The 15,131-nt window shown below is 43.0% G+C and overlaps 1 protein-coding gene across 2 annotated transcripts in view; it reads left to right on the forward strand.

The window, feature by feature from the left end:
- Positions 1–15,131, forward strand: part of KLF7 (KLF transcription factor 7) — an 89,141-nt gene that overhangs the window by 67,559 nt on the left and 6,451 nt on the right. For both annotated transcript variants that reach the window (XM_049615061.1, XM_049615060.1), the window contains exon 3: positions 9,914–10,037. In XM_049615061.1, coding sequence (XP_049471018.1) covers positions 9,914–10,037 — 124 coding nt within the window. The remainder of the gene's footprint in view (positions 1–9,913; positions 10,038–15,131) is intronic.

A 15,131-nucleotide genomic window follows, 5' to 3' on the forward strand; every position in this document is an offset into this window, starting at 1 on the left:
TCCAGTAAGCCTACCTTTCCTCAAAGCTGTGTGCTCCACATTTGTTCTTTTCCTTACTACTACCCTCCGCGCGGAAGAATCAGTTTCTTGCAGTGCTCGCTTGGAGTTGTACACCTGAGTTGCCCACCTCTGCAATGAACTGTATCTTCGGGGGAAGCGTTCTCACCTGGGATTGGCTTGCTTCTGAGGGCGCCCGTCTGCATTTGGAGATGTCACTTTCTGAGTGGCTTGTTGATAACTTTGGATATTAACTAAACTTGGAACATGTGTGGAGCTAAAGTAACATTTCTTTCTCTTCATTCTTAAAACTATCTTTTTATTTTTTTTATTTTTTATTTATTTATTTATTTAAAAAAAATTTTTTTTAACGTTTTATTTATTTTTGAGACAGAGAGAGACAGAGCATAAATGGGGGAGGGGCAGACAGAGAGGGAGACAGAATCGGAAGCAGGCTCCAGGCTCTGAGCCATCAGCCCAGAGCCCGACTCGGGGCTCGAACTCACGGACCGCGAGATCGTGACCTGAGCTGAAGTCCGCCGCTTAACCGACTGAGCCTCCCAGGGGCCCCTTAAAATTACCTTTTTAGAAGTGATTCAGAAACTAATAGTTTGGTCACGTGGTGGTCTTAGGCTGTGCCCTGCATACATCCTCTGCAATATGACCATCTTCACGTTTGAATGCAAAAACGAAAGATTGGCCATGAGCTTAAAATTCATATTTTTAGGCAATCATGTTCCTATCTAAATACATCAAATCGAATTGTGGGAAATTGGCTTATAGAATAGTACCTTTACTACTAAGTGGAAGAAGTCTCCTATAAATTCATTTTCAGTAAATTTACATGGTGTCATCATCTTCACAGGAAAAAAGACAAATGTTTTAACTTTCGTCTTCAAATTCAGTTTCTGTCTAGCTTTTAACTTTTTGTAACTTTGGCAATCACCAAAATATACTTAAGTTTCCAAATTGGCGTTAAACTTTCTTTGGCTTTATCTCTAAAAAAGCTGTTACAAATAATTTTTAAAAATTAAAGCAACAAAGACAAAAAAGAATAAAGCCAAATAAGAAAAAATGCAAAAAAAAAAAAAAATTAACCTCAACGCCAGAAAAGCATGGAGTTTACCTACATAGTCATGCTTATCTGTGTCATGACTTGAGAACATATAACTTTAGGTATGAATGTTGAAATCTAAATTTTTAAGTGAGTTTACAGTCTTTTGAGAATTACAATAATTCCTATCTTAAGCCTTGTGGGATTTTGTTTTGTTTTGAGGGGGGAGGGTATTAGCCCACTAAAAATATTAGAACACTGCATACATTTCTAATTAAATAAAGATTCAGTTTGACTTTGAGAATATTATGATACCCCTTGGCCTAGGAGAAACACACTATGGTTTCTGAAACACGCGTATTGGAATCACGGGTTGCACATTGAAAAAACTCCAATTGCCAACAGCTATACTTATTCCAGCCTCTGGGATAGTTGCCAGTTTTCATGACCAACCCTGTCTTCCTCCAACATTTCAAACCAATTCACCAAGAACCTAACACATCCCTCCCAAAGAAACTTTTTGGTCAAAGTTGAGTCATTAAAAATGGAAGCTGGCCCCCAAAGATTTGTTTGATCCTGTGTATTTCCCGGCTGTGCTTCGCAAGGTAAAGTGGGTCTGAGAAGTGATGCTTGGGCTATAGTTTAAATCTCATGGAGAAGCCCTTGCGCCCATAGCCTTCTCTGGCCTCCACGCACCTGCACACTCCCTTCTGATATCCCCGTCATCGTGAGAACATCTTTCACGCGTTTGGGACTTTGTAATCGACCAATCACTTTTATATGGTAAATGCCATCGCATCTTGATAACTAGAAGGGAAGTAGGACAGATTTTTTTTTTTCTGTTCCTTCCCTATACAGTTAAAAACAAGTCCCAAAGAAGTTTACCGACTCTACAAGGCCACACTGCTATTAGGCAGCAAAGGTGGTTTTGATGGCTGGTCCTTGTTTTTGATAACAAGTCCATTTTTCTCCAATGGAGCAATGATTCAAGTCTCATCAAGGCATCAAGGCATGGCTACCCTAATGTTTCTACAGAGCCTTAGGGATCCCCTCCTCCACATGTCATTCACACGCATTTATCAAACACATGGGCCTTGTGTTGTTTGTATGCATGCGTGGGGCTTCCCCACATGGGAGTCACCTACTACAGAGACCCTGTGCTTTTCTTTAATCTCCAGCAGTGTCATTGCTCGGTACAGATTTGAGCCAACAATTAATGTAGATTGAATCCAACTTGTCACACGGAAGAGGCTGTATTTTCATCATCCATGAATGAGGCTTTGGTCTAGGTATTTGACCTTGCCTGCTCAGCTGTGGACAGAGATGAGGTGTTTTGGAGATAACGCATGCTAGGGTTCATGGATCTGGAAGGCAAGGTGGTAACAAGCTTTTTTGGACTGAGCGTGGGGAAAAGTTTAGGAAGGCTGAATCCTTATGCTTGAGGTGATGGTGGAGTTTCCACATAGAAAATGTATTTTAAACCAGTGCTGTCTAAAATAGGAAGCAAGCCATATATATAATTTAAACTTTTCCAGTAGCCACCTTTTTTAAAAAGTGAAAAGGAATAGGTAAAATTAATTTTAATAATAATATTTTACCCCAAACCAATATATCCAAAATACGATCATTTCAACATAAAGTCAAATGGGAAAAATTAATAAGACATATTTTGCATTCTTTTCTAAAACTAAGTCTTTGAAATCCAGTGTGTATTATATATACTTACAGCATATTTAAATCCATATGCTAAATTTTCCACGGTTAAGGCTAAATGTAGTTAGCCCTACCAAAACAAGAGTATATAAATTATGCTTTATCATGGTTCAGTCTTTAACTTTTAATTAAAATTAAATTAGAAGTTCGATTCTTTAAGTCGCCTTAGCCACATTTCAAGGGCTCGTAGCCACATGGGGCTAGTGGCTGGACACCAAGATGTCAGTATTTGTGGGGTTATGTCAGAATTCTTTCTTGCTCCTCTCCACATGCTGAAGTAGGAACCCTGCCTTACGGAGGGTATGGTTTAAATTTTAGGTTATACATTTTAAACAGCCACTTTAAGGTGGTGATCCAGGCTGTAAGGACTTATCCAGACCTCAGCCAGTTATTGTTTTCTTAGTTGTTTCATGAACAAAAGAAAAAAAGAGGAAACGTGTGCTCCGTGCAGTGACCGCTGCTTTATGCAAATTGAACCACTCAGGTCCTAGCGCCTTGTAGCTCCTGGGTGAGCGAGTAATGGATGAATGAAAAAAACCAACATGGAACATGAACAAATGAGTACACATTTTCTTTTATGGTGTGGTTACAAATGCTTTTCAAGTTCTGGAAAAGAAAGCCTTGGTCTCGTTTTCCAACAATCACCTGACTAAAATTCCTTGGAAAAAGAAAATATTGAAGATTCAGCTGGAATCTAAGAGGAACTCTGAGCCAGTTTTCCAAAGCCGAGTTAATAACAGGGGTTTTCTACTTGCTGCTCATGTACCCTGAGAAGGGATTGCCAAGCTGGGGAGTGATGTTTACTGCTTACTCTTTTTCCAGTGTTAAGAAAGCTTAGTGACATTTTCTCTCTCGGTGTCTTTATTCCCCAGGTGGCTTAAATTCTCTGGTGCCGCCGAGTGTGATGTGAAAGCAATTGATGGGTCTTTGCTGATTTCCTCTTCATGGATTCAGTGGCCATACAAACACATTACGAAGTATTCTTCCTCCTTTCCATTTTACTTTTTCATTTCCCGGTCTGCAAAATTTCAAGTTGCTAATCCAAATTCTAAGGAGCCTAGGACCTTGACATGCCCAGATAACAGAAATCTAGTAACACTTTTTAAAAAGTAAAAAGCGGTAGATAAAATTAGTTTTAACAGAAATCTGGGCGTGTCAAGGTCTTAGTCTCTCTAGGAATTGGATTAGGGACTTGAAAATTTGCAGATCGGGAAATGAATGCAGAAAATTTGCATTAACGATGTTTATTTTCAAGGGACTTTTAACCTGGTATGCGAGATTCTGACATGTTCATGTTTTATTCTACAATCTATATCTTAAAGGCAAATTTATGGTGCAATACATTTGACATATCACTTATGCTCTCCCAAACACATATTCAGTGAGAACCTTTACAAATGAGTTCCATAAAATGACGCACTTGGCTTCCCAGAGGGGATGTTGCCCAGGAGACTGTGGTCCCAGGTGTGAGCTGAATATTACAGGGAGATTTTCAGGATAGGCCTTTCTTTAGGCTCAGGCAGATAGAGAAGAAGAGTGACCTTTGATGGTGAAGGAATACTTAATCCATTGTAGCTCCATACTTTAGTGCCTGGAGTAGAGGATTAGCCAGCAAACAAACATCTTCTACTCTTAGGCCAGTTCAATGTATAGAAAGACAGGGACTGAAATCACACGGGCTGCCCTGCTCCTCTGGGTGCACTTGGTTCTTTGTTGTAGAACAGGATGTCGTATTCGAATATTCACTGTATTCTACAGGATTGAGCCAGGCCCTGCCTTAGTGCTGTTGGTATCACAGTGAACGAAACAGGTGCCCGCCCAAAACTTATGTTCTAGGAGGGGAAGCAGGCAGTAAAACACACAAACAATATGCAATCTAATTTCAAAGTGATTGAGTGGAGAAGGTGACAGAACCTGTTGTTTTATGGAGGACGATGAGGGTAGGTCTCTCTGAGGAGGAGACATTGGAGCAGGGACCTGAATGGCACGAGGGAGCGTGTATTCCAGGCAGAGGGTTTAGTAAGTGCAAAGGCCCTGAGATGGGGGTAGGAGATGAGATTAAAAAGGGGCCAGATCACGTGGAGTCTATACGACAGGGCTGCACAGGCTTTTGACTTGGATTCTGAGAATGACAGGAAGCCAGTGCAGCATTTATACTTTAATTTCTTCCTAACCTTGTTTGGGTCAGGAACTTCTTTGGCAGTCTGGTGAAATCTGTAGAAGGTTTCATAGAATGTTTTCAAATGCACAAAGTAAAATCCAGGGGATGTCAGAGAAACCAATTTATGGCAATATAAAGACCAAAATCCCCTATAAGCAACCCACCTGCTCTGATTTATATTTTCAAAGGGTTTGTCTGAGTGTTGTAGGGAGAATGGACTGCAGAGACCGAGTATGGAAGCACCAGGACCAATGGACTGGGAGCCAAGCTGCTTCCATTTGTTCTCTGGGGCACTGGTCACTAAAGTAGGGTGTGCAACATAGTCTTTTTGAGCACAGGAAGAAAAATGCGTACCTCCTATTTATATTTAATTTACTCTCATTCTTTTTAGTTTCTATAGTGAATGCATATTTTATAATATCCTAATGTATTAGGACATCAGTAAACTTATATAATTCATGAATAAACCTACTTATATTGGAGATGCATGTTCAAAAGTATTTACGTGCATTGGACCAATCACATTTGATGATCGTGATGTAGAGAGAGTTACTCTGTAAGGAACTAAAAAAAAAAAAAAGCCTTACTGGTTTAGCCCACATTCCATCTCAGAGGCCATTCTGTGGGAGAGCATGAATTCTTGCCATGATTCAACCTTGCTAAATGTCAAGTCCTGTTTCTCAAGCATCCTTAGCTCTCCTTAAGAGCCCTTGTATGGCTATAAATCCATTTACACCTGATTAGACCTCCTATCACCTCTGAGGGAAGCACGTCTCCTGGGGCTAATTTCCAGATAGGAAAAGTAGATCTTGATATTCCCCCTGCAATTCCAGGGGTTCTGACCGAGTCCTCACTTGTGGCCCTGTGAACTGTGCAGGCCCTGGCACGCTCCCTCGTCCATCTGGTTTGTAGGCCGCCTTCATCCACATACTCCTTCCAGACCTGGGTCCTCGTGTTTTAAGCCTCTCTCCATCTTCCTGTCTCATAGAGACCCCTCCCGAACATTTGTGATCGCTATTGAGTTGCAGTGAGCTGAGTGGTGGGCATTAGTGCAGGTGCCATACCAGATAGCGTTGGCAAGGGCATGCCATTTTCTGCTTTCTGCCCCGAACTAGTACCTGGAGTGGAGCAGGGGGAGAAAGAGAGTGAAAGAGAGGGCAGATGAAGGAGATAAGCTGATTTTGCATGAGGTCTGCTCCAGTTACAACTGAACGACCCTTTTTTCTTTTTTCCTCCCTCCTTACTTTCTTTCTCCTTTCCTCCTTCCCTCTGGCCCCTTTCTCTTCCTTTCTGCCTGTCTTTTAGAAAGAAAGCTATTCTTTCACCAAGAAAGAAAGCCAAGCTTTTTATGAAATGCAGAGAAATCTTTAGGTAGGCTGTTCGGATGAAAACTAGTGCATCGTGGATTATAGATGGTTTGCTCCCTGCCCCGCCGCCCCAACCCCGAGATCAAGCAGTGGGCGCTGGTGTCCAGGGAGGTGTAATCTTGACCATGCAAAGTACTGACAGAGGGTTTTCATGGCTGTCTTTCAAGTAGACATTGGTTTACAGAAGCCGATATAGAACTCAGAAATGAGGCCAGCCTAACCCCGCTATTTCTGAGCCCTAAATAAAGAAGTCTTATTCCCGATTCTTTAAACGTTTTTTTGCTCGTCTGATTTCTGAACTCTGCCCTGTATCAGGCACTGCTCCTTCATTTGGTGGAGTTCTTTCTTGGTTATTTTTAAATTTCGCATTATTGAGCATTTGCAGAAATGGCAACTTGTAGGTAAATGGATCAGACACTGGAAAAATAGCTTGATGAGACACAATAATATAACTTGGGTAAACTATCAGGGCACAAAGGGACTTGTTCTGGGTGCAAGCAGGAAACTGTGTTAGGTGATACAATTCAAAGCCAAGTCAAACTATCTGCAGTTTCTGTCTGAACACTGGCAAAAGGGACACTGAAATAGCTACTGGATAGGATAGTTGGTTTGTGCCAGAATTAATTAAAAGTCGACATTATTTTCTAGGAAGTGAACAGATCCTTCATATTATTTGTCAAAATAAAAGGAAACCAAACTATTTTTAAAAATTCACCAAGAGGAAAACCAAACAGTTTGAAATAATAATTTTTTTAAAAAAATACCCAAAGACATCCATTTGAACCTCCATTTTCTCTCTGTCCTTCCTGTGTCCTTCAAAATGTGGTTGCTTATGATGGATGGGTTAGTTCGATTGCGGGATTGATTTGGGGGACTGGAAGTCTCTGCTTGGTGCTGTAGAATGTCATGGGATTTCCAGATGCCTTGTTGCATTTGGGGTGTGTTTGCTTCCCCTGGGTGCCAGGAAACCCCAATTTTACTTGCATTTGAGGGCCTTGGGGGTGGAGGGCATTGTGAATTTCTAACACCTTTGGTGCCTCATTCTGTTTGTTTGTTTGTGCCAGATTTCCTTGAAGTAACAGAGCCTGGTTGGTAATCAATCACATTAAGTGAATGATGCCAACACACCTCTCAAAGAGGGCACACCTCTCCCCAAGTAAGGTCTCCAATTTCCCCTTCAGCATTTCACTCGTTCAGAGTAGATCTAGAGAACACTCCACTTTTCTGGTGAATTTTCCATCGATATATGGAGAAAATATTTAGAACTGAAATACACACTACTTTCCAATATTTAGGTTGCCCAGAGTGATTCCAGGCTCAGCTGTCTGGAGCCTGAGCTCTGAAAGTTTTGGGTGACAGCCGTTAGACAGCTTCTGAGAACACAGGTAAACGTGGGAGGAAGAGAAGTTGAAATTGATTGAATACTTACCTCGTGTCAGGCTTCAGGATATGTGTCTTATATTTGACAACATATTTAAACCTCACAACAAACATGGGAAGCTCAGCCCCATTTGACAGAGAAGGACACTGAGGCATAGGGTCTGTAATTAACTCAGCTTCCAGGTGTGTTAACCCCAAAGTTGACTTGATAGCCCCATTCTGCTACCTTCTCTTCAGCAGGTGCAATTTTCTAAAATTTCGGCTTTAAGGATTCAGAAGGTGAACTTTTAACACTGCTCAGTGATTCTTTTTTTTTTTTTTTTCTGGTTTCCAAAACCGAATGGGTTTCCTCCTGTGCTTCTAGCCCTCCTTCATGTCCTCTTGGTTCCCTTTAAAAGAAATGCCTGTGTTTCTCATTCCTCTTCTCTATGGGTCTTATAGAGCAGTGGCTCACTGGGGCATCGATTTAATGAAATAAAATTTTCAATCATGTTTGGTTCAATTCTAGGTGATACAAATAAAGAATCGTGAACACTTTGTAGTCCGGTATAAAGGGAAGGAGAAAGGTGAAAGAAGAAAGTGGGTCAAGTATAGTACCTGGGCAATGTCTCCTTAAGCGCTGCCTAGTGAAGGTCTAGCTGTTAAAAATAGAGATATAATGGAGCAGCCATAGGACTACTTTGGCACCTGTGTGTGTATCCTGAAGTTGTGGGTTTGGCAATTTGTAATATTTACCAGTGACGTCAACATCGAGTGTGCTGGGTGCTGTTCTAATTAACATATAATACATATGTGTATTAAGTTATGCTCTTCAAACACTTTGAGGTCCATGCTGTTATTATCTCTAGAAAGACAGAGGCGCAGACAAGTTTCTTAACTTGCCCCAAGTTAGACAGGTAGGGGCAGCATTGAAAGCTGAACCCTGGAAGCTCGACCTCAGAGCTCATGACCACTGTGCTAACCTACCTGTCAGTTATGAGGGCTTGGTAACTCTCATGATTTCATCGTGTTGTAAAGATTATTTTTGCTTCTTCTTCTTTTTTAATGTTTTATTTATTTTTGAGAGAGAGAAAGAAAGAGAGAGAGCATGAGCAGGGGAGGGGCAGAGAGAGAGAGAGAGAGGGAGAGGGAGAGGGAGAGGGAGACACAGAATCCAAAGCAGGGTCCAGGCTCTGAGCTGTCAGCACAGAGCCCGATGCAGGGCTCGAACCCACGGACCCTGAGATCATGACCTGAGCCGAAGTCAGACACTTCACCGACTGAGCCACCCAGGTGCCCCAAGATTATTTTTCTTCGTAATCAGAACCAGCCCACCATACAGTTGGAAGGGTAAATATTTGCCATGTTTGGTGACAGACGTTGATGGGTTAAAAGAAAAGGTCTAGGGAAAAAGCATGTCTTTCTCTTGCATATCCCTCCATCTGTATTTACTGTGCAAAAAGGTCACTTGAGCACAAGAGCTCGAATTTCGTACTTACAAGCAGCTTCACTGTGGCTAAAACCTTGCTCTACAAATTGGCTTTAAAAATATTTTGTAATACTCTGTATCTCTCTCTACTATGAAAGCTCTGGAACCATTAAGTTATGGCCTTCTTAAATAGGACTTTGTGACTGTATTTTACATAAATGGCAGGAATCGTCAAGGGATTTCTGTTTTACTCTCAAACTGTAGCCCTTTCTCCTGACTGTCCATCCACTCCCATTTACTGGAAGGCACAGTGGTTCTGGGAGACCTGAGCTGTTTGCCTTGTCAGTCAGGTCCCTGGCTCCAGTTTGTGGTAGGAGGGAAGAGGAGGGAGAAAGCTAAAAAGGCTGAAATGGTAAATTACTGTAGGTACTGGAGAAAAATAGAATTAGAAGCATTTGCGGTTCGGACGAAAATAGCGCATTTCCTTTCTGCTTGGACAGTGGGGGTCAAAGTGCTCCAGGGAATAGAAAATAAATAAAAATTGATCCCTCACCAGTTGAAGGAAATGCTCTGACTCTGTGAACTGAAATGACAGCTCCAGATTAGAGGATCCTGTGAGACCACTTTTGAAGGTTAAAAACAACAACAGCAACAGCAACAACACCACACCAGGAGACTAAAGAAAATGTGACACAGCGTATTAGGCAATGTAGTCTTTTGAGAATGATTTCTACCGTCCTTTCTCAAGACGGTGGCTAGAGAGCAGAACCTGATCAGGTATGTGGCCATTTTGTTCCTGTTGTTGACCATGGTCGTTCCGTCTCTTCTTGCAGGTGAGAAGCCTTATAAGTGCTCATGGGAAGGGTGTGAATGGCGTTTTGCACGAAGCGATGAGCTCACGAGGCACTACAGGAAACACACAGGTGCAAAGCCCTTTAAATGCAACCACTGCGACAGGTAAAGAAACGAGGAAGCTTCCGGGATGGGGAGGGGAGAAGGTGAGGTGGGTTGGGGGTGGACTGCCCATATGCTTCTGGGGTTATCCCAAGCCTCTGTCCCAGAGACTCAGGCCTGGGAATGCCTTTTACTTGGCCACTGAGAAAACCGAGGAGATAACGGGTGCCTTTCAGGGTAAAATCAAGAGGTGATATGGACTCGTGGTCCGGTAACATGGGTAATTAGCGAATGCCAGCTTTGGGCCAGGAATCGTGTTCGTCACTGAATGGCAATAAGATACAGTTCCTACCCTCAAGGAGATGATGTGGCAGATGATTTTACTGTAATATGAAAAGTAATAAGCTAGAGAATGGTCACCTGTAGCTGCTGCTTCTGATCTTTTTATTAGCATCAATACCAGTTTTCCTCATGCTTAATAACATGAAAGAATAGAAAGCCTGCTGAACGGAAGGAAGGCTACTCATAAGGCTCTCCTCTGAAGCGTTAGTAGAAATGAATTTACCGGAGAGAGTCCCCATTCTTTGGGGGCCTGAATCACTCGTTCTCCTTTGAAAATAGGGACTAAAGTCTAAAAGATGGCGAGGCTGTGAGAACTTATCCTATAATTCAGTTTCAAACCTTCAGCATTTGATAGTGGAAGAAAGAGCACGTAGCAACAGATACTTCACAAGTAATAGTATCTGACAGCCTTGGCATTATCAACCAATAAACCCCAAAATGGAGACTCTGCAGGCCAAGGTGAAGGCAGGATTAGGTTTAGACATAATCAAATAATGGGCTTGCATCTGAGCATGTTATCCTTCTAATCCTATTTCTGTGTTTAAAAGGAAGCTTAAGAAAATTAACCATCTTTTTAATGCAATACTAAAGGTCTCAGTTATGATGAGAAAAATGCTCCTAATACGATAAAAGCCCTGAAAGCCTCAGGGTTCCCCAGCCCGCAGGATGTCCGTAGAGGCCTGGCTCTCCGTGGGAGGAAATGCGATCGCTTTCACATCCTGCCTCCCCGCGCCTGTACTGGCACCTCCCTGCACCAGGCCTTCCTCTGGAGTCGTGTGTGTGTGTGTGTGTGTGTGTGTGTGTGTGTGTGTATGTGTGTGCGCACGCATGTGTGTTTGGAGAGCAGAGCAGTAGTAGCCAGGTCTCATGGGTGGCCGGTTGGCTTGGTGCTCCTTTAAGATGCTTGTAAAGGAGCATTCATGTTTTTCCTCCTTTTTTTCCTTCTTCCTGAAGAGGCTATTTTCCTCTTATCTTCATTCTTTAAGCACTAAATAAAGCCCCCATGCCTCTTGGAGCCCAGAGATAACCTCCCACCCCAGAGCCGGCCGAGGAAGTCCACTTTATGAAGCTATTGTCCTTCATTCCCTTGGAGTTCTCTTCTGCTCCCCAAGAACAGAACCTGATTTTTAATTTCTATCCCTTACCGCCAAGGCCTCCTGAATTTATGTGCATCGGCTGCTTTTCTACAGATTATACTTCAGTAATGTTTCTCACTTGACATCTTCCCTCAACTGCCATCTCAAGTTCATTTCTCTCTAGTCCTGGCTGCTAATAAAGAAGCTGCATAGTGTGTGGCTCTTTGCCCACAGTTCTCTGAGGGAGAGGATTATATCAACTGGGATGAAGATGAATCCTCTGTGAGCTGTCCAAGTGTGGTGGTAGCAGGCATACACAAAAGACGCCCATCCCTGAAGAGTGGTGTGGCCGTGGCTCAGATTGTGCACTGTGGACTGCATTCATCCTTAGAAATGGACGAACAATTCTTATTGGGAAATGGCCAGAGTTAGTATTCCTCTCTTCAGATCAACTGACTTCTTAAGAAATTTACAACTGTCCAGCAGTCGACATGCTAGGACTAAATCTGACCGTTTGTATGATTTCTGTGGAGAGATAACTTCAAGCCCACTGGGTATTTCAGTGAAGGAGATGTCAGAGATGGGTAATTTGGTTAGTCTTTTGCGTTATTTTCTTCTCCAAAATATATGCTTTCTGGAGCTAGAAATTCACTGGGCAGATGGTACAAGTTCTGTGACACAGTATTTGGGGGAGATTGTGATTTGGGAGAGGTCTGGGTCAAAGTCCTGTGGCATTGGCCAATAGTGCATTCTCAACAATGTCCGGAATAAGGGGTTGGATTCTCATTTAGTGTCTCACGACAGGCAGCACCTTATGTTTCAGTGGTGGCAATTGTGCTAAGAATAGAGCAGGTCTGGGAGGTGGCATTGGGGGATTGGAGTGGTCCCAAAGCAGATGAAAGGCAAGCCTGGTATGACTGGGGAGCAGGCATTCCTAAAGGACTTTTACCTTCAGAAAAGAGGGCATCTGTAGCCCTTAGCAGGACTGTGAGTCCCGCTGGTACCACAGCGTGGATAAGTGTAAGAAACCTCCCTCTTGCTTCTTGTAATTTGAGAAAGCAGACCACTCCATAGGCTAAGCTTGGAATGGGGCTTCCTGTCTGCAAAGCGTGTACCAAGTCTAATTTAGACTTTTATTTTGCCGATTAGGGAGGTTGAAAAAATAAATGAGTTTTTCTTTGTGTATTTGCTTTGCTTACATTTAAAATTACCAGATGCCACAAAAATGTCTGCATCTCTGGCTTTGTTCAGAAAAATCAGAAGATCCGGTCACGCTGGGCTCGCATTCCCGTGTGGCCAGAATTCTCTGGAGCTAAACAGTCGTCACTACGCATTCGTGGTGGCCACGTGCTCACTACTCTCTCACCGTTCCCACCACACCCCGTGTCTCCCGGTGTGAAGCCAGACCACCAGTTGCCATGCATCCTCGCTTGCTCCGTTGTCTCCTCTTAGAGAAGAGCAGGACTGCTTCATAGCCATGCCTTATCACAAGTACAATCAGGTAGTCAGTCCTTGGCCCATTGCACCTGTTCACTTTATCTGCCCGGCCCCTGAAGACTTTGGGTTTTGTGACCTCTGGCTTTAGGTGTGGGTTGGGGGAGAAAGCCGTGAGCCTCTGCCACTTCCTTGCCATCAGACTGAACAGGATAGCCCGTGGAGTGACCACTTGCTAGAGGGATGAGTCTTGTGTCTCAGCCCATGCGGCATGAGGCCACTGGTGCTGGTAAACAGGGCTCTGTTTCCATGAGCCGTGATATATAGGCCATTGTTCTGCCAACTCAGCATAGTTACAACTCAGGGAGACTGCTATCAGGACAGTACCTTCGAGATCCTGGGCAGTGGAGAGGAAACATTGTGATCTTTGCGTCAACCCACTTATAGGTGGTAACAAACACCAACCCATCTCTAGCCCCTTTGGTGCCTTAGAGGGTTGCCGTTGACTTCATGCCCTCATGACTTTACTGTGCCTTTTTCATAAGCAGACAAAATGACAATAGTGGTTTGACTAGTCCTCTGTAATGAACAAATTTCAGTCATTAAGGACCTTCTTATTTAAGGTCATCTGACTGCTGTATAGTCATAAATACCCTCTGGGGGTATATTACCCTTAGAATCATTTGATTCTGCATTTCTAGATGGTGAGTTTATGCATTACCTTTTTCTATTCCTATGTGGCTCTCAGTAAGTATAAATTAATAAATATAAATTAATCACGACTAAGTATCTTGCTGGTATATTGAATTTAAATACAACCCCAATGGTGAGGGACCTCGTCTGAATTCTAAGCACCATACACTTACAAGAATTTGCACAAATAATGAGGCTGGTTCGATTCAGGAAGAGTGCAGTTACATTTCATATCACGTGAAAGACTTGGTTTGTTTTTGCACTTTTCTTCTTCCCTGAAAGATCTTGAAGCGTAAAGATAGATGCTTGCGCATATATCGCTGGATGCCCAGCACATAGTAGTAGGCAATTGGTAAAGGCAGAATAAAAATCTAAACGTGTGCATCACCGAGGGGTTTCTTCAGATGAAGCTCCGTATCAGGATTACCATTTTCCCTTAGGTTCTCAGGATATAGAAAGGAAAGAGGTTCCGTCCACAGGCCAAGACCTGTCTTTTACCGCCACCACCTCCAACCCCCGTGTTCCTCTTTCAGACAGCCAGCGTTTTCCTGGTGCCTGCTTTCCTGCTTTCTCACAGGTGCTCACCACTCAGGCCTGACCGCATGCACTTCTGGATTCATTTTCTAGTTGCTGCCATTACCAATTGCCACAAATTTAGTATCATCTTTATTTAACTTTATAAGTGCATTTTCTCATAGGCACCCTCTTACGGGTAACCTTCTGTGGGTTAAAAGGTGACACTGGGCTACAATCAAGCTGTCAGCAGGGCTGCATTTTTTTGCTAGAAGCTCTGGGGAGACTTCATCTCCTCATCTTTTCCAGCTTCTGGGGGTGGCCCATATTTCTTCCCTACTCACTCGTCCCCTCCTCGTCCAAGCCGTTGCGTTCTTGTCCGCTGCCATCTCTCTGTCTTCTCTTTCAATTCCCTCTTGCATTTTTGAAGATATCCGGGATGGCATTGGCCCTACCCAGATAATCCGGAATAATCTCCCTATTTTAGAATCAGCTGATCAGCAAATTAATTCCATCCACAATCTCAATTCCCCTTTGCCACATAACCTACCATGGTTACAGTGTCTAGGGATTCAGTGTAGACATTTGGTGGGGGGCAAACCCATTACTCTTCTTGCTACAAACTCCTCAAACTGACAGCTCAGCTTTCCCTTCTTCTCAGTCTAAAGAGCAGGTGTGGCTAGACCATGGGCTCTGGAGTCACACTACTTGGGTTCAAATTTTGGCTTTGCCTCCTTCTGATGACTGTCTCAGCTGGTGGAGGAGATAAGAATGGTGTCTTCTTTATAGAGTCCTTATTGAGGATGTTAACTTTTTTAAAAATGCCTACAAAAAGAACTTCCCAACTTAGATCCTCTTTCCCTAGGCTGTTGGGATGAAAGAAGGAAGGAAGGAGGGAGGGAAGAAGGGAGGACGGGAGAGAGGGAGGGAGGGAAGAAAGAGAACAGGCAGGCAGTGGTCAACACTGAGTATGCCCTCAGGATAAGACAAAGTCATGGAAGTTAACTGCTGAATTCCCTATAGGCTGTATTGCTAATCTGTATATCAGTAACATCAAGCACTTACTTTTAAAGAATATTTATCCCTATTTTATAGTAAG

This window comes from Panthera uncia, assembly GCF_023721935.1.
Source record: "Panthera uncia isolate 11264 chromosome C1 unlocalized genomic scaffold, Puncia_PCG_1.0 HiC_scaffold_3, whole genome shotgun sequence".
Taxonomy (NCBI): Eukaryota; Metazoa; Chordata; class Mammalia; order Carnivora; family Felidae; genus Panthera; species Panthera uncia.